Genomic DNA, 21,097 nt, shown 5'->3' on the forward strand with positions numbered 1-21,097 from the left:
GTTTCGAGCCGTTTTTGGCCAAGGCCCATCAACTAAAAATGTCAGGACCAACCACAGCCTTTGAAGACAAGCTCAGGGTGGCCCATTGATAGTTATTCCCAGCAGCTGGGCGGATCCCTGGCCCTACCTGAACCAAGGTCCCACATCGGCCTTGATGTCGGAGTCTCCGAATGAGCAGAGAATCTGCAACTCACAGCCTGGCAGCAGCCTGATCAAAGTGCTCGAGGCTACAGACAAACCCCAGAGGCCTCCCCGTACCAGCCTCCCCGAACAGGCGCCGGAATGTGGCGACTAGGGGCTTTTCACAGTAACTTCATTTGAAGCCTACTTGTGACAATAAGCGATTTTCATTTTCACTTCATTTCAAACGCTCTCTAAAGAGGTGTCATTAAACCAGACGGAGGTCCGCAACCTCGCTCTGTCACTGTAATCAACCTCTCCTTTCAACTGGCCCCCGACTCAGTAATCTCCCTCCCCCCCCCCACCCTCAACTGCGCTCCTCCACTACACGAGACTAACCACTTCCATTTAGCCTATCAGTTCCCCTCATCGCTGATGCATCCCAACCCCCACCCAGGCCGGTATGCGGCGCTGAACCACAACGTTCACAACCGGCTTCACCCTGGGCCGCCCAACCCCCCCAGTGCAACTCAGCCCCATCCGCGCCCCTCCACCTGACCGTTTCACCCCACTCCCAACTGGCCCTCCCTCACAGCAGTGTAAACAACAGGATAGAGATCTTCACCACACCAACTGCAGGAGACAACAAGAGTGCACAAGCAAATGTTGGATGATTAAAGACAAATTTACACTTCTGTAGCAGCCTCGGGGGGGGGGGGGGGGGCAGCGAGTACTTTCAAAGTGTGGCGACGGTTGCAATGCGGAAACGCGGCAGGCAATCCGTGCACAGCAAGCTCCCACAGACGGCAACGTGAGGATGGCCCGATGCTCTGTTGTGGTTGCAGAGAACCCTTAATGCAATCAAATGTCCCAAGGTGCTTCATGAGGAGCTGTACAAAACAAAATGAAGATCCCCCCCCCCCCCCCCCCCCCCCCCCCCCCCCACAAAGATAGTAGGATGGATAGCCAAAGCTTTGTCAAAGAGGTAGATTTCCAGGAGCGTCTTAAAGTAAGGGAGCGAGGTGGAGATGTTTAGATCAGTGACGGGCAACCTGGGCTAGTGGAGTGGGCAACCTGGGCTAGTGGAGTGGGCAACCTGGGCTAGTGGAGTGGGCAACCTGGGCTAGTGAGTGGGCGGCCTGGGTTAGAGAGTGGGCAACCTGGGCGAGTGGAGTGGGCAACCTGGACTAGAGAGTGGGCAACCTGGACGAGTGAGTGGGCCGCATGAGTGACCCTCCTTCATCTCAGTGGACCACAAGGTTGAAATCATAAGAACATAAGAACTAGGAGCAGGAGTAGGCCATCTGGCCCCTCGAGCCTGCTCCGCCATTCAATGAACACGAGGGGACATAGCTTTAAATTGAGGGGTGATAGATATAGGACAGATGTCAGAGGCAGTTTCTTTACTCAGAGAGTAGTAGGGGTGTGGAACGCCCTGCCTGCAACAGTAGTAGACTCGCCAACTTTAAGGGCATTTAAGTGGTCACTGGATAGACATATGGATGAAAATGGAATAGTGTAGGTCAGATAGGTTTCAGATGGTTTCACAGGTCGGCGCAACATCGAGGGCCGAAGGGCCCGTACTGCGTTGTAGTGTTCTATGTTCTATGTTCTATGGCTGATCTTTTGTGGACTCAGCTCCACTTTCCGGCCCAAACACCATAACCCTTAATCCCTTTTTTCTTCAAAAAGCTATCTATCTTTACCTTAAAAACATTTAATGAAGGAGCCTCAACTGCTTCACTGGGCAAGGAATTCCATAGATTCACAACCCTTTGGGTGAAGAAGTTCCTCCTAAACTCAGTCCTAAATCTACTTACCCTTATTTTGAGGCTATGCCCCCTAGTTCTGCTATCACCCGCCAGTGGAAACAACCTGCCCGCATCTATCCTATCTATTCCCTTCATAATTCTAAATGTTTCTATAAGATCCCCCCTCATCCTTCTAAATTCCAATGAGTACAGTCCCAGTCTACTCAACCTCTCCTCGCAATCCAACCCCTTCAGCTCTGGGATTAACCTCGTGAATCTCCTCTGCACACCCTCCAGCGCCAGTACGTCCTTTCTCAAGTAAGGAGACCAAAACTGAACACAATGCTCCAGGTGTGGCCTCACTAACACCTTATACAATTGCAGCATAACCCCCTAGTCTTAAACTCCATCCCTCTAGCAATGAAGGACAAAATTCCATTTGCCTTCTTAATCACCTGTTGCACCTGTAAACCAACTTTCTGTGACTTATGCACTAGCACACCCAGGTCTCTCTGCACAGCAGCATGCTTTAATATTTTATTGTTTAAATAATAATCCCGTTTGCTGTTATTCCTACCAAAATAGATAACCTCACATTTGTCAACATTGTATTCCATTTGCCAGACCCTAGCCCATTCACTTAACCTATCCAAATCCCTCTGCAGACTTCCAGTATCCTCTGCACTTTTCGCTTTACCACTTATCTTAGTGTCATCTGCAAACTTGGACACATTGCCCTTGGTCCCCAACTCCAAATCATCTATGTAAATTGTGAACAATTGTGGGCCCAACACGGATCCCTGAGGGACACCACTATCTACTGCTTGCCAACCAGAGAAACACCCACTAATCCCCACTCTTTGCTTTCTATTAATTAACCAATCCTCTATCCATGCTACTACTTTACCCTTAATGCCATGCATCTTTATCTTATGCAGCAGCCTTTTGTGTGGCACCTTGTCAAAAGCTTTCTGGAAATCCAGATATACCACATCCATTGGCTCCCCGTTATCTACTGCACTGGTAATGTCCTCAAAAAATTCCACTAAATTAGTTAGGCACGACCTGCCCTTTATGAACCCATGCTGCGTCTGCCCAATGGGACAATTTCTATCCAGATGCCTCGCTATTTCTTCCTTGATGGTAGATTCCAGCATCTTCCCTACTACCGACGTTAAGCTCACTGGCCTATAATTTCCTGCTTTCTGCCTACCTCCTTTTTTAAACAGTGGTGTCACGTTTGCTAATTTCCAATCCACCGGGACCACCCCAGAGTCTAGTGAATTTTGGTAAATCATCACTAGTGCATCTGCAATTTCCCTAGCCATCTCTTTTAGCACTCTGGGATGCATTCCATCAGGGCCACGAGACTTGTCTACCTTTAGCCCCATTAGCTTGCCCATCACTACCTCCTTAGTGATAACAATCCTCTCAAGGTCATCACCTGTCATAACCTAATTTCTATCAGTCACTGGCATGTTATTTGTGTCTTCCACTGTGAAGACCGACCCAAAAAACCTGTTCAGTTCCTCAGCCATTTCCTCATCTCCCATTATTAAAACTCCCTTTTCATCCTCTAAAGGACCAATATTTACCTTAGCCACTCTTTTTTGCTTTATATATTTGTAAAAACTTTTGGTGTCTGTTTTTATATTCTGAGCAAGTTTACTCTCATACTCTATCTTACTCTTCTTTATAGCTTTTTTAGTAGCTATCTGTTGCCCCTTAAATATTTCCCAGTCCTCTAGTCTCCCACCAATCTTTGCCACTTTGTATGCTCTTTCCTTCAATTTGATACTCTCCCTTATTTCCTTAGATATAGAACATAGAACAGTACAGCACAGAACAGGCCCTTCGGCCCTCGATGTTGTGCCGAGCAATGATCACCCTACTCAAACCCACGCATCCACCCTATACCCATAACCCAACAACACCCCCCTTAACCTTACTTTTTAGTACACTACGGGCAATTTAGCATAACCAATCCACCTAACCCACACATCTTTGGACTGTGGGAGGAAACCGGAGCACCCGGAGGAAACCCACGCACACACGGGGAGGACGTGCAGACTCCGCACAGACAGTGACCCAGCCGGGAATCGAACCTGGGACCCTGGAGCTGTGAAGCATTTATGCTAACCACCATGCTACCGTGCTGCCCCCTATCCACGGTCGATTTTCCCTCTTTCTACCGTCCTTCCTTTTTGTTGGTATAAACCTTTGCTGAGCACTGTGAAAAATCGCTTGGAAGGTTCTCCACTGTTCCTCAACTGTTCCACCATAAAGTCTTTGCTCCCAGTCTACCTTAGCTAGTTCTTCTCTCATCCCATTGTAATCTCCTTTGTTTAAACACAAAACACTAGTATTTGATTTTACCTTCTCACCCTCCATCTGTATTTTAAATTCCACCATATTGATCCCTCTTCATCCTTCTAAACTCCAATGAGTACAGGCCCAGAATCCTCAACCGTTCCTCATACGTCAAGCTCTTCATTCCAGGGATCATTCTTGTGAACCTCCTCTAGACCCTTTCCAAGGCCAGCACATACTTCCTTAGACAAGGGGCCCAGAACTGCTCACAATACTCCAAATGGGGTCTGACCAGAGCCTTATATAGCCTCAGAAGTACATCCCTGGTCTTGTATTCTAGCCCTCTTGACAGGAATGCTAACATTGCATTTGCCTTCCTAACTGCTGACTTAACCTTAAGAGAATCTTGAACAAGGACTCCCAAGTCTCTTTGTACTTCTGATTTCCCCATTTAGAAAATAGTCTATGCCTCCATTCCTCCTTCCAAAGTGCACAACCTCACAATTTTCCATTGAAGTTGGGAATATGTTTTCTGAAAGGTTGGCTCCAGCGATTGTTTACAAAACAAGAAGGTCAACGAGAACAAATTGTGACAGCATCCCCCCAGATCCTGGGAGGTTGAAACAATGACCAGGTTTAGGCCGACATGACAGGTCTCGGGCAATTGATTTGTTGCTCGTTCTTTAGGGTCAAATTCCGAAGATTGTCCGACAACAGTATTGATCACTGGCCAAAGCCCCTTCCTCACTCTATCTGTTAACTGTGTATAAAGCTGAAGAACGTTTGAAGGGAAGAGTGCCGTGATCAATCACTAACAAGACTACATTCAAAGTGGGTTTGACACTTGTAGGTATCGTGTCTGCATACGTGCTCAATGGATGGGGAGTTTGCCAAGTTTCGACAGTGTAACTTGTATATCCCAAGAGACAGTTGTGATCTGACTTCTGCCTGACGGGTTTAGCAATATCCTCAGTGAAACTTAGCCAGGTATTTCCAGTCCCTGACAGGCGTATCGGGCCACCTCCACTCCCAGTGCAGGGCCTGCCCTCGAGGGCCGATTCTTGCCTAAGCTTGGGGCCGGTTTAGCACAGGGCTAAAGAGCTGGCTTTTAAAGCAGGCCAGCAGCACGGTTCAATTCCCGTACCAGCCTCCCCGAACAGGCGCCGGAATGTGGCGACTAGGGGCTTTCCCCAGTAACTTGATTTGAAGCCTACTTGTGACAATAAGCGATTTTCATTTCGTTTCATGTCAAGTCTGAGGCAAACGACCACTCGGAAACGATGACTGTCGAAAGTTAGATTTATCAGGGGCAGCACGGTGGCGCAGTGGTTAGCATTGCTGCCTCACGGCGCCGAGGTCCCAGGTTCGATCCCGGCTCTGGGTCACTGTCCGTGTGGAGTTTGCACATTCTCCCCGTGTCTGCATGGGTCTCGCCCCCACAACCCAAAGATGTGCCGGGTAGGTGGATTGGCCATGCTAAATTGCCCCTTAATTGGAAAAAATAATTGGGTAATCTAAATTTATTTTAAGAAAAGAAAGTTAGATTTATTTCCTTATATATTTGCACCTCCTACTCCCCAAAGGTTCTCCCGCGCCCGACCCACATTTGGGCCGGGGTATTTATGTCCCAGAAGCCCCTGGTTTAAGAGGGTGACTCCGCCCCCTCATATAGGTAGGTCGTACTCAGGTGAGGCCACAGGGACTCTGAAGTTGTAGACCCCTGGGTCCCCTGTTCTCTCTTGGCTAACGTTTGATTCTGTAGCTTTGCGAAAACCAATTTGTGTTCCTGCATGCAACTGGCTTGCGTGTTTGAACTAGTTGAGGTGATGAATTGCAGCCAAGTACAGATAAGACAAGGGCGTGTGATTTTGAGACTGGTAGATCTGGCCAGAGATTACCTGATATGATAATGAAAAGCGGCCACAAAAGAGCATTTGCAGAAGGGAGGAGGAGGGAGGTTAAATAAACGGCTGGAAGGGGGTGGGGGGGGGGGGGGGGGGGAACAAGCCCCCGTGAAGCAAATCAGAAAGGAGGGTTGGCACAAGCCGAGGGCGTGAGAGCAGCAGAAGATCCAGAAAGACCCCCTGGGAAGTTCTCGTTCCTGGCAGGCTGACGATGGAGTTGGGACTGCGAAGGGGGATTGGTCCCACCTCCCGATTCCCACCTCCGACATCAGATTCAATTCGGAGACCTCCTGTTGGTTATAGAAACAATGGGATTGGCCACGATTTGGATCGTTCCCTCATTCATACATGTTATTGGGCAGGAGTCCTCCCCCCCCCCCCCCCCCCCCCCCCCCCCCCGGGCCCCCGCAGTGTGTTTTGTGCTGGTGGGGACAGCTCGCCAGACCACAAGATACTCACTGGTGGAAACCGCCAGAAAGATTTGGCCGTTGTGTTCATGTCTCCTCAACTGGAGGCTTCGCGAGAAAGAGAGACTCCTTTGGGTTGGATCTTTGCAGCCTCTCCTGCCGAAGGCATCTTCCAGTCCCGACTAAATCAATGGGCTTCCGGCTGGTTTGCCGCATTCACGCACGGTGGGACCCGCCTCGCCGTAATCAGAACCTGCGGTCCCCGTCCCCCCCCCCCCACACCACCACCACTGCCCCGTTTCTGCTGCGGCAAAGGTAGCCCACCATTGGCCAGCAGCGGGACCTTCCCACCCCTCCGCTATCAATGGGGTTCCCCATGGTTTATACACCCTCCCCCCCTGCAGGGAAACCCCCATTGGGAGGTTGGGGGGGGGGGTCGCCATCGACGGGACCGGAAGACCCTGTCAACGGGAACAGTCAGAAAATCCCACCCTAAGGGCAGCACGGTGGCCTAGTGGTTAGCACAACCGCCTCACGGCGCTGAGGTCCCAGGTTCGATCCCGGCTCTGGGTCACTGTCCGTGTGGAGTTTGCACATTCTCCCCGTGTCTGTGTGGGTTTCGCCCCCACAACCCAAAAATGTGCAGAGTAGGTGGATTGGCCACGCTAAATTGCCCCTTAATTGGAAAAAATAATTGGGTAATCTAAATTTATAAAAAAAAAAGAAAATCCCACCCTGTATCTTTGTCTGTTGCCAATCTGGATTAACATGCTGAGGTGTAACCATTGACTCCAGTTGGGCAATGCCTACAGGGTGAAACCTGTTTACAGCAGAATAGAAGGAAGTAAAATAATTAAACTCACTATTACATGACAGTATCCGCCCTTACGCAACATTACATTGTAATGCCCAACCCATTGGTGAAGATATTGCATTCATCTTGATAATTGCACTGTAGCAATTTTGGGTAAGGTATACAGAAATAAATGGCTATGTTGTAACACTCTTTACCATGGAAGTAAATTATAGAAACTGGAATGGGAGAAGGCAAAGTTATAGGCAGGACGATAATAGATAGAAAGGATGTAAAACAGATCGGCATTACTGAATGTCGGGAAATCATCTGGTCAAGAGGAAAGGTTGGTAGGGATGGAAATGTGTTGTGTACCATGTTTATGTCGCTGTCTCTCAATCCTCATTGGATCCAGGAGTATTTCTGAAACGTTTGAGGGTTCCCAATATTACTCCACTATTCAAAAGAGAGGAGGAAACAAACCAGGAAACCTCAAGCCAATCGGCCTAATATCAGTGGTGGGGAAGTTACAGGAAACCATTGTGAGGCCGGAGCGGCACGGTGGCACAGTGGTTAGCACTGCTGCCTCAGGGCGCCGAGGACCCGGGATCGATCCCGGCCCCGGGTCACCGTCCATGTGGAGTTTGCACATTCTCCCTGTGTCTGCGTGGGTCTCACCACCCCCCCCCCCCCCCCCCACCTAAAGATGTGCAGGTTAGGTGGATCGGCCACGCTAAATGACCCCTTAATTGGAAAAAGACATTTTAAATAAAAAGATAACATCAAAGCCCATGGAATTAAGTGGAAAGTTGAAGTACGGGTGTAATGTTTTCTCAGCGGTGTTGGGGGATGGAAGTTTTCAGACTTTGGGGGGAGTCGAAATGCTGCGTCCGGCCCATTTATCTTTGTGTTTTTACTGACAGCTTCCCACGTGGGGATGTGGCTTTATAAATGTCTCCTGAGTGACACCAAACTCGTCTCGTACATAGTTGCAGACTTTGGGGCGATGGAATGTGGAGAGGTCTGACGGCTGGGAGTTTGCCCTGGAGACGATGTGTGATGTGGTGTGGACCGTAACCTGACTCGATTTTGAAAAGTGTAGGTGAGCAGAGTGACCACTGGGAGATGGCAGAGTAAGTTTTAAAAAAATTTTTTTTAGAGTACCCAATTCATGTTTTCCAATTAAGGGGCAATTTAGCGCGGTCAATCCACCTACCCGGCACATCTTTGGGTTGTGGGGGTGAAACTCACGCAAACACGGGGAGAATGTACTCGGGATTGGTAGAGACGCCTCTACCAGAGACAACATTCCAACAAATTAGCACGCTCTTCCCTTACATATAGAACAGTACAGCACAGAACAGGCCCTTCGGCCCTCAATGTTGTGCCGAGCCATGATCACCCTACTCAAACCCACGTATCCACCCTATACCCGTAACCCAACAACCCCCCCTTAACCTTACTTTTATTAGCACACTACGGGCAATTTAGCATGGCCAATCCACCTAACCCGCACATCTTTGGACTGTGGGAGGAAACCGGAGCACCCGGAGGAAACCCACGCACACAGGGGGAGGACGTGCAGACTCCACACAGACAGTGACCCAGCCGGGAATCGAACCTGGGACCCTGGAGCTGTGAAGCATTTATGCTAACCACCATGCTACCCTGCTGCATAAACCCTACAGTATAAAGTTGTTGATTCACCTGACACTGGTATTCTTACAATTTTCCTGATGAGTGCAAAATGAAAAGCTTTGACAAAATATGTTTTTTCAGCGATAACTTGCTAACTTTCAGTGCCAGGGAGGCTGATTTGCAAAAATTGATGATAGAATCATGGAATCCCTACAATGCAAAAGGAGGCCATTCAATCCATTGAGTTTGCACTGACTCAAAAGAGCACCCTACCTCGGGCCATTCCCCACCCTATCCCCGCAACCTAACCCACTAACCTGCGCATCTTTGGACTGTGGGAGGAAACCGGAGCACCTGGAGGAAACCCACGCAGACACGGGAGAGAATGCGCTAACTCCACACAGATAGTCACCCAAGCCGGGAATTGAACCCGGGATCCTGGCGCTGTGATGCAGCAGTGCTAACTACTGTGCCGCCTGTTGTGTTATGTACTCTGGGACAACACAGGCTGTAACTCGATGCAGCTTTGACCAAAAGATACTCCCGACTTTGAAGTAAGTTCAATGTGATTTATTGAACCATTAGCACAGTTCTCTATGAGTTTGACTCTCCTGCTAACCTTGCTATAGTAACTCAGTCTGACTAACCAGTCTGCACTAAGCCATGCGGTGGGTGTGATGCTTCTGATCTGCCCCTGTCCTACTCTCTAAGTGTCGCCTGTGGAAAGAGACAGAGCATGTACGCCCTGTCCTTATATATGGGTTGTGTAATGCCCCCTTGTGGTAGCGTCACCTCTGTGTGTCTTGACTGCCCATTGGTCGTGTCCTATTCTATGTGTTCATTAGTTGTATGTCTGCATGTCATGACGTCTCTGGTGTTCCCTCTAGTGTTGACTTAGTCGTAGTGTCTTTACATTAACCCCTTGTGTATTTACAGTGATGCATATCACCACACCATCCTGTGTAATGTTGATAAAAAGATACGTGGGCTGTTCGCACCGGCGGGATATTCCAGTCCGGCAGATGTTCGGACCCCCCTCCGCGGGTTTCCAGGCGGGAAGCTCCGTTGACGGTGACGGGAACAGAAGATCCCGCCGTCGCGCCCGCGGTGGGCCGCCTCCCGCCACGGAACACGCCCATGCATTGGACTCCACTCTCTGTGGTGGACTGAATGCCCCTCTGCCATGCGAGGGCAGTGACTCCGCGCCCTTTGCTGTGCCAGACCGAAGGTGGCATGTTTATTTGAGGTGCCGACGGCAACATGCCATAACCCTTCCAGCATCCTTCCCACTTCCTGAACTTGGCCACACATCTGCTCTCACCTATCGCAACACTTTCCACCGGAATTTCACTGAGCTGCCAACCTCAACACGCTTTTGAAAACAATCGGCGGGCCAATAATTTATGCAAAGCAGCAGCGGCCGGAGCCAGTTTGTTCCTGTGTGAAACCCTGTCGTCACGACGTCAGACTCCAAACCAACCCTGCCAGCCGCCAGCATTAATTTTTTTTTTTTTATTTATTTTTTTCTTTTTTTAAAAATAAATTTTTAGTGCCCAATTCATTTTTCCCAATTAAGGGGCAATTTAGCGTGGCCAATCCACCTACGCTGCACATCTTTGGGTTGTGGGGACGAAACCCACGCAAACACGGGGAGAATGTGCAAACTCCACACGGACAGTGACCCAGAGCCGGGATCGAACCTGGGACCTTGGCGCCATGAGGCAACAGGGCTAACCCACTGCGCCACCGTGCTGCCCCTGCCGCCAGCATTAATGACCACGCAAGATTCGAGTCACTTCGATTCGAAATGGATATCTGCAGGTTTCAAAATCCAGTTCAGTGAGAATGTTACAAAACCAACACATGGGTGAAAGCGAGAAATGCGGACGTTTCTGTCAAGAGTTAGATCATATCTAGGGAGGCAAGTGCAAACAAAAATTTTAAATCGCGTTCCGCCCCGAGCTAAAATTTGAAAATGAACCCATTTTTTGGGTGTTGGTGGCAACAGATCATTTGGGCTGCTTTAAAGATAAACATGTCTCAAATGACTGGCACAGTCTCGATGGGCTGAATGGCCTTTTCGGTGCTGAATGGCTCTCTGGCTCTGGGACGCATTTCCATTTGCAGATTTAATAAAAGGCCCATTCAATTGGGGAATGGAGCAAGGCACCCACACTTCACAGCTGTAGCCCTGCTGTTGTCTATTTGCACCTCAAACCAATGTCATGGTTATAATAATAATCTTTATTGTCACAAGTAGGCGTTCATTAACACTGCAATGTAGTTACTGTGAAAAGCCCCTAGTCGCCACATTCCGGCGCCTGTTCGGGTGCACGGAGGAAGAATTCAGAATGTCCCATTCACCAAGCGCGTCTTTCGGGACTTGTGGGAGGAAACCGGAGCACCCGGAGGAAACCCACGCAGACACGGGGAGAATGTGCAGACTCCGCACAGACAGTGACCCAATCCACAAATCGGACCTTGGAGCTGTGAAGCAACAGTGCTAACCACTGCGCCGGCATGTTAAGAAAGAGCCAACCCCTGCAGATCGCTGCCCAAAATGTGGCCAGGTATCAGTTGTCACCAAACGAGCTGAAACAAATCGCGAGCGAGGCAGTGTGGGGCGGTATGGGGTTTCACTCTGCACCATTCAACCCCACTGACTGCCTGACAGTCGCTTTGTTCCAAAAGTGATATCAAATATATGCGGTCAGGAGACACTTACCTTTGTAAGTCCAGTCAGATGCTGCAAAGCAAAAAAAAAAGGAACACATTAATGAAAGCGAACCGTGAAGCACGGCATATTAACCCTCACACGTACTCAAACACAACTGACCAGATCTGGCTGGAGATATACTGGGCAGTTAATGAGGGGTGCAGTTATTGATGCTCACGTTGGTCAGTAAATTCGGGAGGGGGAGAGACATTCCAGGAGTTGCGAATCTCCAGAACTTGCTCCCTGATTAACTCTGCTCGATTCTGTAAATAGGATCTCAGCCTTACCCTCCATATTTATTTATTTTTTTATTTCACAATTAAGCGGCAATTTAGCATGTCCAATCCACCTACCCTCCACTTCTTTTGGGTTGTGGGGGTGAGACCTACACAAACACGGGGAGAATGTGCAAACTCCACACGGACAGTGACCCAGGGCCAGGATTCGAACCCGGGTCCTCGGCGCTGTGACGGCCTCCATATTATTTTGAAGAAAATGCCGAACTTTCACATGAATTCCCCATTAAACATTTTTAATTTAATAATCTTTATTGTCACAAGTGGGTTTCGCCTCCACAACCCAAAGATGTGCAGGGTAGGTGGATTGAACACGCTAAATTGCCCCTTAATTGGAAAAAAATGAATTGGGTACTCTAAATTTATAACAAAAAACATTGCAATGAAGTTATTGTGAAAAGCCCCTAGTTGCCACATTCCAGCGCCTGTTCGGGTACATGGAGGGAGAATTCAGAATTTCCAAATTACCTGACCTAAACTTCCAGGCACTGAAAGTCAGGGCTGGTAATTAACAGCGTACGTAGGGCAGCACGGTGGCCTAGTGGTTAGCACAGCTGCCTCACGACGCTGAGGTCCCAGGTTCGATCCCGGCTCTGGGTCACTGTCCGTGTGGAGTTTGCACATTCTCCCCGTGTCTGCCTGGGTCTCACCCCCACAACCCAAACAATGTGCAGAGTAGGTGGATTGGCCACACTAAATTGCCCCTTAATTGGAAAAAATAATTGGGTCATCTAAATTTTTTTTTAAAACAGCGCACGTACTCGTTTGAACAAATTGTTGATGCAGTGAGCAGCAACCTCTGCCCCCCCAGATAAAAAGGGGCCACCTTAACTTGCTCCTTTCCTCCCTTTCTGCCCTGATCCAGTTCACCTAAAAGATGAAGTGATGACAGAGAACTGCACGGTTGAAAATGTTACACTCCTCTTCAAAAAAAGGAAGTGTGAGGGATGCAGGGCAATCGACCTGTAGGGGGGAACGATTGAAATATATTAATCTGGATATTAATTGCCACTTGGGGGAAACATGGATGAATAAATTAAAGCCTTGATCAATTTGTTGAAAGACAAATCATGTTTAACTTGACTGAGTTCTTTGACGCAGGAACAGGAAGTGCTGGGGTGTTTCTTTGAAGGTGGCAGTCCAGGTTGAGTGGGCCATTAGAACAAACTCCACGGTCCATAACTACATAAGCAGAAGTATAAAATGACAAAAACAAGGCCACTATTCTGGGTCGACCTCAGCTGGAATATTGCGCACAGTTCTGGGCCACACTATAGGAAGGATGTGACACATTGGAGAGAGGGTAGAAGAGGTTTACAAGGATGGCTCCACGGACGAGAAACTTCGGTTGTGAGGATAGATTGGAGAGGGTGGGACTGTTCCCCTTGGAGAGACGAAGACCAAGGGGGGATTCGCACACTGAAACCCACCCAGCCAGCGAGGACCCTCACACTGAAACCTACCCAGCCAGCGAGGACCCTCACACTGAAACCTACCCAGCCAGCGAGGACCCTCACACTGAAACCCACCCAGCCAGCGAGGACCCTCACACTGAAACCCACCCAGCCAGCGAGGACCCTCACACTGAAACCCACCCAGCCAGCGAGGACCCTCACACTGAAACCCACCCAGCCAGCGAGGACCCTCACACTGAAACCCACCCAGCCAGCGAGGACCCTCACACTGAAACCCACCCAGCCAGCGAGGACCCTCACACTGAAACCCACCCAGCCAGCGAGGACCCTCACACTGAAACCCACCCAGCCAGCGAGGACCCTCACACTGAAACCTACCCAGCCAGCGAGGACCCTCACACTGAAACCCACCCAGCCAGCGAGGACCCTCACACTGAAACCTACCCAGCCAGCGAGGACCCTCACACTGAAACCCACCCAGCCAGCGAGGACCCTCACACTGAAACCCACCCAGCCAGCGAGGACCCTCACACTGAAACCTACCCAGCCAGCGAGAACCCTGCCCCAGCCAGCGAGGACCCTCACACTGAAACCCACCCAGCCAGCGAGGACCCTCACACTGAAACCTACCCAGCCAGCGAGGACCCTCACACTGAAACCTACCCAGCCAGCGAGGACCCTCACACTGAAACCCACCCAGCCAGCGAGGACCCTCACACTGAAACCCACCCAGCCAGCGAGGACCCTCACACTGAAACCCACCCAGCCAGCGAGGACCCTCACACTGAAACCCACCCAGCCAGCGAGGACCCTCACACTGAAACCCACCCAGCCAGCGAGGACCCTCACACTGAAACCCACCCAGCCAGCGAGGACCCTCACACTGAAACCCACCCAGCCAGCGAGGACCCTCACACTGAAACCCACCCAGCCAGCGAGGACCCTCACACTGAAACCTACCCAGCCAGCGAGGACCCTCACACTGAAACCCACCCAGCCAGCGAGGACCCTCACACTGAAACCTACCCAGCCAGAGAGGACCCTCACACTGAAACCCACCCAGCCAGCGAGGACCCTCACACTGAAACCCACCCAGCCAGCGAGGACCCTCACACTGAAACCTACCCAGCCAGCGAGAACCCTGCCCCAGCCAGCGAGGACCCTCACACTGAAACCCACCCAGCCAGCGAGGACCCTCACACTGAAACCCACCCAGCCAGCGAGGACCCTCTGACTGAAACCCACCCAGCCAGCGAGGACCCTCTGACTCAAACCCACCCAGCCAGCGAGGACCCTCACACTGAAACCCACCCAGCCAGCGAGGACCCTTCCCCAGCCAGCGAGGACCCTCACACTGAAACCCACCCAGCCAGCGAGGACCCCCACACTGAAACCCACCCAGCCAGCGAGGACCCTCACACTGAAACCCACCCAGCCAGCGAGGACCCTCACACTGAAACCCACCCAGCCAGCGAGGACCCTCACACTGAAACCCACCCAGCCAGCGAGGACCCTCTGACTGAAACCCACCCAGCCAGCAAGGACCCTCACACTGAAACCCACCCAGCCAGCGAGGACCCTCACACTGAAACTCACCCAGCCAGCGAGGACCCTCACACTGAAACCCACCCAGCCAGCGAGGACCCCCACACTGAAACCCACCCAGCCAGCGAGGACCCTCACACTGAAACTCACCCAGCCAGCGAGGACCCTCACACTGAAACTCACCCAGCCAGCGAGGACCCCCACACTGAAACCCACCCAGCCAGCGAGGACCCTCACACTGAAACCCACCCAGCCAGCGAGGACCCTCTGACTGAAACCCACCCAGCCAGCGAGGACCCTCACACTGAAACCCACCCAGCCAGCGAGGACCCTCACACTGAAACCCACCCAGCCAGCGAGGACCCCCACACTGAAACCCACCCAGCCAGCGAGGACCCTCTGACTGAAACCCACCCAGCCAGCGAGGACCCTCTGACTCAAACCCACCCAGCCAGCGAGGACCCTCACACTGAAACCCACCCAGCCAGCGAGGACCCTCACACTGAAACCTACCCAGCCAGCGAGGACCCTCACACTGAAACCCACCCAGCCAGCGAGGACCCTCACACTGAAACCCACCCAGCCAGCGAGGACCCTCACACTGAAACACACCCAGCCAGCGAGGACCCTCTGACTGAAACCCACCCAGCCAGCGTGGACCCTGCCCCAGCCAGCGAGGACCCTCACACTGAAACCCACCCAGCCAGCGAGGACCCTCTGACTGAAACCCACCCAGCCAGCGAGGACCCTCTGACTCAAACCCACCCAGCCAGCGAGGACCCTCACACTGAAACCCACCCAGCCAGCGAGGACCCTCACACTGAAACCTACCCAGCCAGCGAGGACCCTCACACTGAAACCCACCCAGCCAGCGAGGACCCTCACACTAAAACCTACCCAGCCAGCGAGGACCCTGCCCCAGCCAGCGAGGACCCTCACACTGAAACCCACCCAGCCGGCGAGGATCCTGCCCCAGCCAGCGAGGACCCTCACACTGAAACCTACCCAGCCAGCGAGGACCCTCACACTGAAACCCACCCAGCCAGCGAGGACCCCCACACTGAAACCTACCCAGCCAGCGAGGACCCTCACACTGAAACCCTGGAACCCACCTCCATCCACTCCCCCCCCCCCCCTCCTTATTCCTCCTCCTCAGGATAAGTAAAGACCCTCTTGAGATCCCTCACTGACCTCCAGAAGCCAGGACTCGGCTCCCTAGCCCCAGTAGCTGGTAGATGAGAATCACTGAGCCCCTCATCCACGATCCTCTCCCCTGGGACATGGTGCAGCCTCTGTGCTGATCCTCTCTCTCTCTCTCTCTCTCTCTGTCTGTGTGAATGTGGTTCTGTTCCTGGGCTGTTTATAGCGAGCTCTGCCGGAGGCTGTCCCACTGATGGGCGTTACTGTGTCAGAGATGCTGGACAGTGTGAAACCAGTCTGGCTGGTTCAAAGCCCAGGGCATTCATCCGAAACTCCACCCCCCAGTGAATGGGGTCCCAGAGACAGTCACTCACTCACTCACTCCCCCTCCTCGTCTGAGTGCGTCCAACACCCACATTAATCTCTCTCACACCATCATCTCTTGGAACATTTAGGGGGGGAGAAAACCTCAATTCCCCGTGCCGATATCTCAGCAAAAAAATAAGTAGAGATGGACTTGTAAAATCCGGACGAATCTGGGACGACAGCGCTGAGGATCCAGGTTCGAATCCCGGCCCTGGGTCACTGTCCGTGTGGAGTTTGCACATTCTCCCCGTGTCTGCGTGGGTTTCACCCCCCACAACCCAAAGATGTGCAGGCTAGGTGGATTGGCCATATCTTTTTATTAAAACAGTAAAAAATATATACAAGGTCAAACGGTACAAACACTAATTTTGTATTGGAAAAACAGGGTACCCTCCCCTCAGTACCAATGTACGGGGAAGGGGGGATATTCCGATTGTTAAAACAGTTCACAACACGTTTCTACAAAAAACAAATGGTACAAGCACTAAACTTTGCGCTGGAGAGACCAGATTGTCTCCGTCTCTACCGACAGAAGGGAAAGGAAGGGGGGGGGGAGGGAGGGAAAGGAGGGCGGTGGGAGGGAGGGAGTGTTGATGAAGGGGGCGGGGCAAATAGGGCACTGCCTGAACTATCTTCGGAGGGAGAAAAACAAACGAACCTTCAGGCTAAATTGCCCCTTAATTGGAAAAGAAAAATAATTGGCTTCTCTCAATTTAAAAAAAATTTGGACGAAGAACTGGAAACAATTAAATAGTCCGAGGTTCATTTGAAGTTTGGACCTTTCAGTGAAAGAAGCGGGCGGTCACACATTAGACAAAAGACAACCCAGAGTTTACAATGTAATCCATCCCCCTCCTTATTGCAAAGTTTTAAATTACTCCCAACTTCTGGGGAGGGGTTAAAGGCTCAGGAGTGGAACCGGAGTTAAATCTGGGAGAAATGTTAAACAAAAGAGAGGAAGGGGGGGGGGGGGGGGGGGAGGAGGAAGATCCAAACACACAAAAGATTTATGGGTCACCCACCCCCCCCCCCCCCCCCCCCCCCATCACACGCCCCTGTGCAGTGAAATGAATCTTTGAATCGAACCTTGCCTTCAAATGAGTGAGAATACCTCACACAATAAGTGTCTTAGAGACCAGGTAAACTTGGGAAGGCTTGGACATTTCCAGTCTTCAATTAAGAGCTAAAGCAGGTTTTTTGTCTTTTAAAAAAAAACGAGTGGTGCTTTTATTCAGGGACTGCTAATGTGACAAAGGTTGAGACTGAGTCGGGGGAGGTAGTGGTGTAGTCACTGGACTTGTAATGCAGAGACCCCGGAGAATGCTCCACCAACCGAACCCCACCACTTCAGATGGCCAAAAATTGTCATTCTTTTTAAAAATAAATTTAAAGCACCCACTCGTTTTTTTCCAATTAAGGGGCAATTTAGCGTGGCCAATTCACCTACCCTGCACACTTTGGGTTGTAGGGGTGAAACCCACGCAGACACGGGGAGAATGCCACACGGACAGTGACCCGGGGCCAGGATCGAACCTGGGACCTCGGCGTCTGGAGGCAGCAGTGCTAACCACTGCGTCGCCATGCTGCCCGCTGTAATTCAATAAAAATCTTGAATTAAATGTCTAATGATAACCGTGAAACCATTGGCGGTTGTCGTAAAAGTCCATCTCGAAATCTGCTGCCTTTACCCAGACTGGTCTACAGGTGACTCCCACACCCACAGCAATCTGGTTGACTCTTAATTGCCCTCAGGGATGGGCAATTAATGCTGGACCAGTCTGGTGGGCAGCTTATCGAATATAAGGTACCTCGCAAACTTCAACTCATCCTTCACTTTGATGACTCTCACTTCAACTTTAAATCATCAAATTCATTCAAGAAACCACAGGCCTGCCATGTGGGAGACCAGAAATGGTAAATCAGAGACGGAATTAACTGTGATGTAGGGTGGCACGGTGGCGCAGTGGTTAACACTGCTGCCTCACGACGCCGAGCTCCCAGGTTCGATCCCAGCTCTGGGTCACTGTCCGTGTGGAGTTTGCAGATTCTCCCCGAGTCTGCGTGGGTCTCACCCCCACAACCCAAAGATGCACAGGGTAGGTGGATTGGCCATGCTAAATTGCCCCTTAATTCAATAAAAAAGAATTGGGTACTCTAAATTTATTTTTTAAAATGCTGGACCAGCATTATTTTAAAAATTGCTGGGGCAACCCGCGCATGCGCGGCTGACGTCACGACGGCTGACGGCTCAAACCCGCGCATGCGCGGTGGCCGTCTTCCCCTCCGCTAGCCCGCAAGACGTGGCGGCTTGATCTTGCAGGGCGGCGGAGGGGAAAGAATGCGTCGCTATGAGACGCCGGCCCGACGATCGGTGGGCACCGATCGCGGGTCAGTCTCCTCCCGAGCACGGCCGTGGTGCTCACTCCCCTCTCCGCCCCCCACAAGCTTCAAACGGGCCTTTGGCGCCTATGTTCAATACGGCAGTGACCAGGTGTGGTTGCCGCCGTCGTGAAACGGTCGCGAACGGCAGGCCACTCGGCCCATCCGGGCCGGAGAATCAAAGGTCACCGTGAGAAACGGCGAGCGGCGATTCTTCCGAGCGGGGGGTGGGAAAATAGCGGGGGGGGCGCCAGGGGGTTGTGAAATTAGTCGCCCGGCCCTCCCGTGATTCTCCCGCCCGGAGTGGGGAGCGGAGAATCGCGCCCAGTAAGTCAGAGACGGAATTAACAGTGATCTAGGGCGGCATGGTGGCGCAGTGGTTAGCACTGCTGCCTTGCGGTGCCGAGGACCCGGGTTCGATCCCGGCCCTGGGTCACTGTCCGTGTGGAGTTTGCACATTCTCCCCGTGTCTGCGTGGGTCTCACCCCCACAACCCAAAGATGTGCAGGATAGGTGGATCGGCCACGCTAAATTGCCCCTTAATTGAAAAAAAAAAGTTGGGTACTCTAAATTTAATTTAATAAACAAAAAAATACTGTGATCTATAAAATATATATCGTCCTTATGTTCCAGCTCAGCGACACCGCCCCCCCCCCCACCCCCACCTCCTCCACCCCTCCCCCCACCCAGATTCCCTGGCAGCAGGGGTTGAATAGAATGGGAAACCAGATCCCGCCACTGGCAAATGGCGGACGGCCTCCACCCCTGAAATGCACCGCTCAGGAGGAGGGGGCGTGGAAAATTCTGCCGTATGTGTTTGTGGGGCAGTGGGTGGCGTGTGTGAGTGTGCGTGGGCGGTGTATTTGCCTGTGTGTTGTTGTTGCATCAGAGCGTGACTGAGTACATGCCGTAATTTCGGATAAGCGTGTGGGAAGAAATAATCTTTTCTTTTCAAACTCGCGAAAGCTTGCTGCCAAAAGTGCCGACACCAGGTGATTCTGCCCATCAAACCTTTAGGGTGGATAAATGTCAGCATTTTTACCAGGGGTGCAGACATCGCGGATAGAGCTGAGGGTGCGATTGAGTGGCAGAAATATCACGCCGATTATCTGTCAGGTTGCTGAAACCTCGGGTTTGAGAAGCTCCTGGAGGAAGGTCCAGTGACGTAGTAACCAAAAATGGATCAGATTGCGAGAACATCGGACCTGTTCATTCAGATTGCCCGCGTGAGGGGAGCGCTCTAAGATGGCACACTTTCACCAAGTCTTTTGTTTAAAATTTAACAATAATAATCTTTATTATTGTCACAAATAGGTTTACATTAACACTGCAATGAAGTTACTGTGAAAATCCCCTCGTCACCACATTCCGGCGCCTGTTCGGGTACACTGAGGGAGAATTCAGAATGTCCAATTCACCTAACAGCACATCTTTCTGGACTTGTGGGAGGAAACCGGAGCACCGGGAGGAATCCCACGCAGACACGGGGAGGACGTGCAGACTCCGCACAGACAGCGACCCAAGCCGGGAATCGAACCCGGGACCCTGGCGCTGTGAAGCAAGAGTGCTAAGCACTGTGCTTACCGTGCCTCCCAATTAAGGGGCAATTTAGCGTGGCCAATCCACCTATGCCGCACCCTGGGGGTGAGACCCACACAGACACGGGGAGAACGTGCAAACTCCACACGGGCTGAACCCAGGTCCTCGGCGCCGTGAGGCAGCAGTGCTAACCACTGAGCCACCGCGCCGATCCCACCAAGTCATTTTGCCACCCACATTAAACCCAATCTGGAAGATTTCCTTCTGAATAGCCGTTGATTCGAAGCTGACATCGCCAGCTTGGATCTGGCTCGACATGAAAGGGGTTTAGCACAAATTCTAAAAGGGTTTGAGGGAGAGGATGATGAAAGATTATTTTCACTGGTCGACGATTCGGTGACAAGGGGCATTAATTTTGGGATTAGAACTGTACAGATGAAAGGTCAGCTGCAGGGTGAGTGGGGTATATTGATGCAAAGCAGCCATTTCCAACAATCCCATGATTGCTCAGGAATTAAAGATTCATCTTGAGGGCAGAACCAGCGAGAGAAATCCGAGGATCAGGGGGGTTGAAAAAGTTAACATTCAGCTCGAGGATATTGTACAATTAAATTGTTGGTCTTTAAGAACTTTGGGCTTGGGGGCGGTATGGTGGCGCAGTGGTTAGCACTGCTGCTTCACGGCGCCGAGGACCCGGGTTCAATCCCGGCCCTGGGTCACTGTCCGTGTGGAGTTTGCACATACCCCCCCCCCCCCGTATTTGCGTGGGTCTCACCCC

At 51.4% G+C, this 21,097-nt stretch overlaps 1 protein-coding gene across 2 annotated transcripts in view; it reads right to left on the bottom strand.

Annotated features, from left to right (window-relative positions):
* Positions 1-16,374, bottom strand: part of ca12 (carbonic anhydrase XII) — a 67,640-nt gene extending 51,266 nt beyond the window's left edge. The window contains exons 1-2 of one of the 2 annotated variants that reach the window (XM_038784517.1): positions 16,087-16,374; positions 11,649-11,669 (exon numbers count right to left, since the gene is read on the bottom strand). In XM_038784517.1, coding sequence (XP_038640445.1) covers positions 11,649-11,669; positions 16,087-16,177 — 112 coding nt within the window. In that variant the 5' untranslated portion in view covers positions 16,178-16,374. The remainder of the gene's footprint in view (positions 1-11,648; positions 11,670-16,086) is intronic. The other variant, XM_038784515.1, reaches the window with a different exon arrangement.
* Between the last annotated feature and the right edge of the window lie 4,723 nt (positions 16,375-21,097).

Source organism: Scyliorhinus canicula, chromosome 24, assembly GCF_902713615.1.
Source record: "Scyliorhinus canicula chromosome 24, sScyCan1.1, whole genome shotgun sequence".
NCBI lineage: Eukaryota > Metazoa > Chordata > Chondrichthyes > Carcharhiniformes > Scyliorhinidae > Scyliorhinus > Scyliorhinus canicula.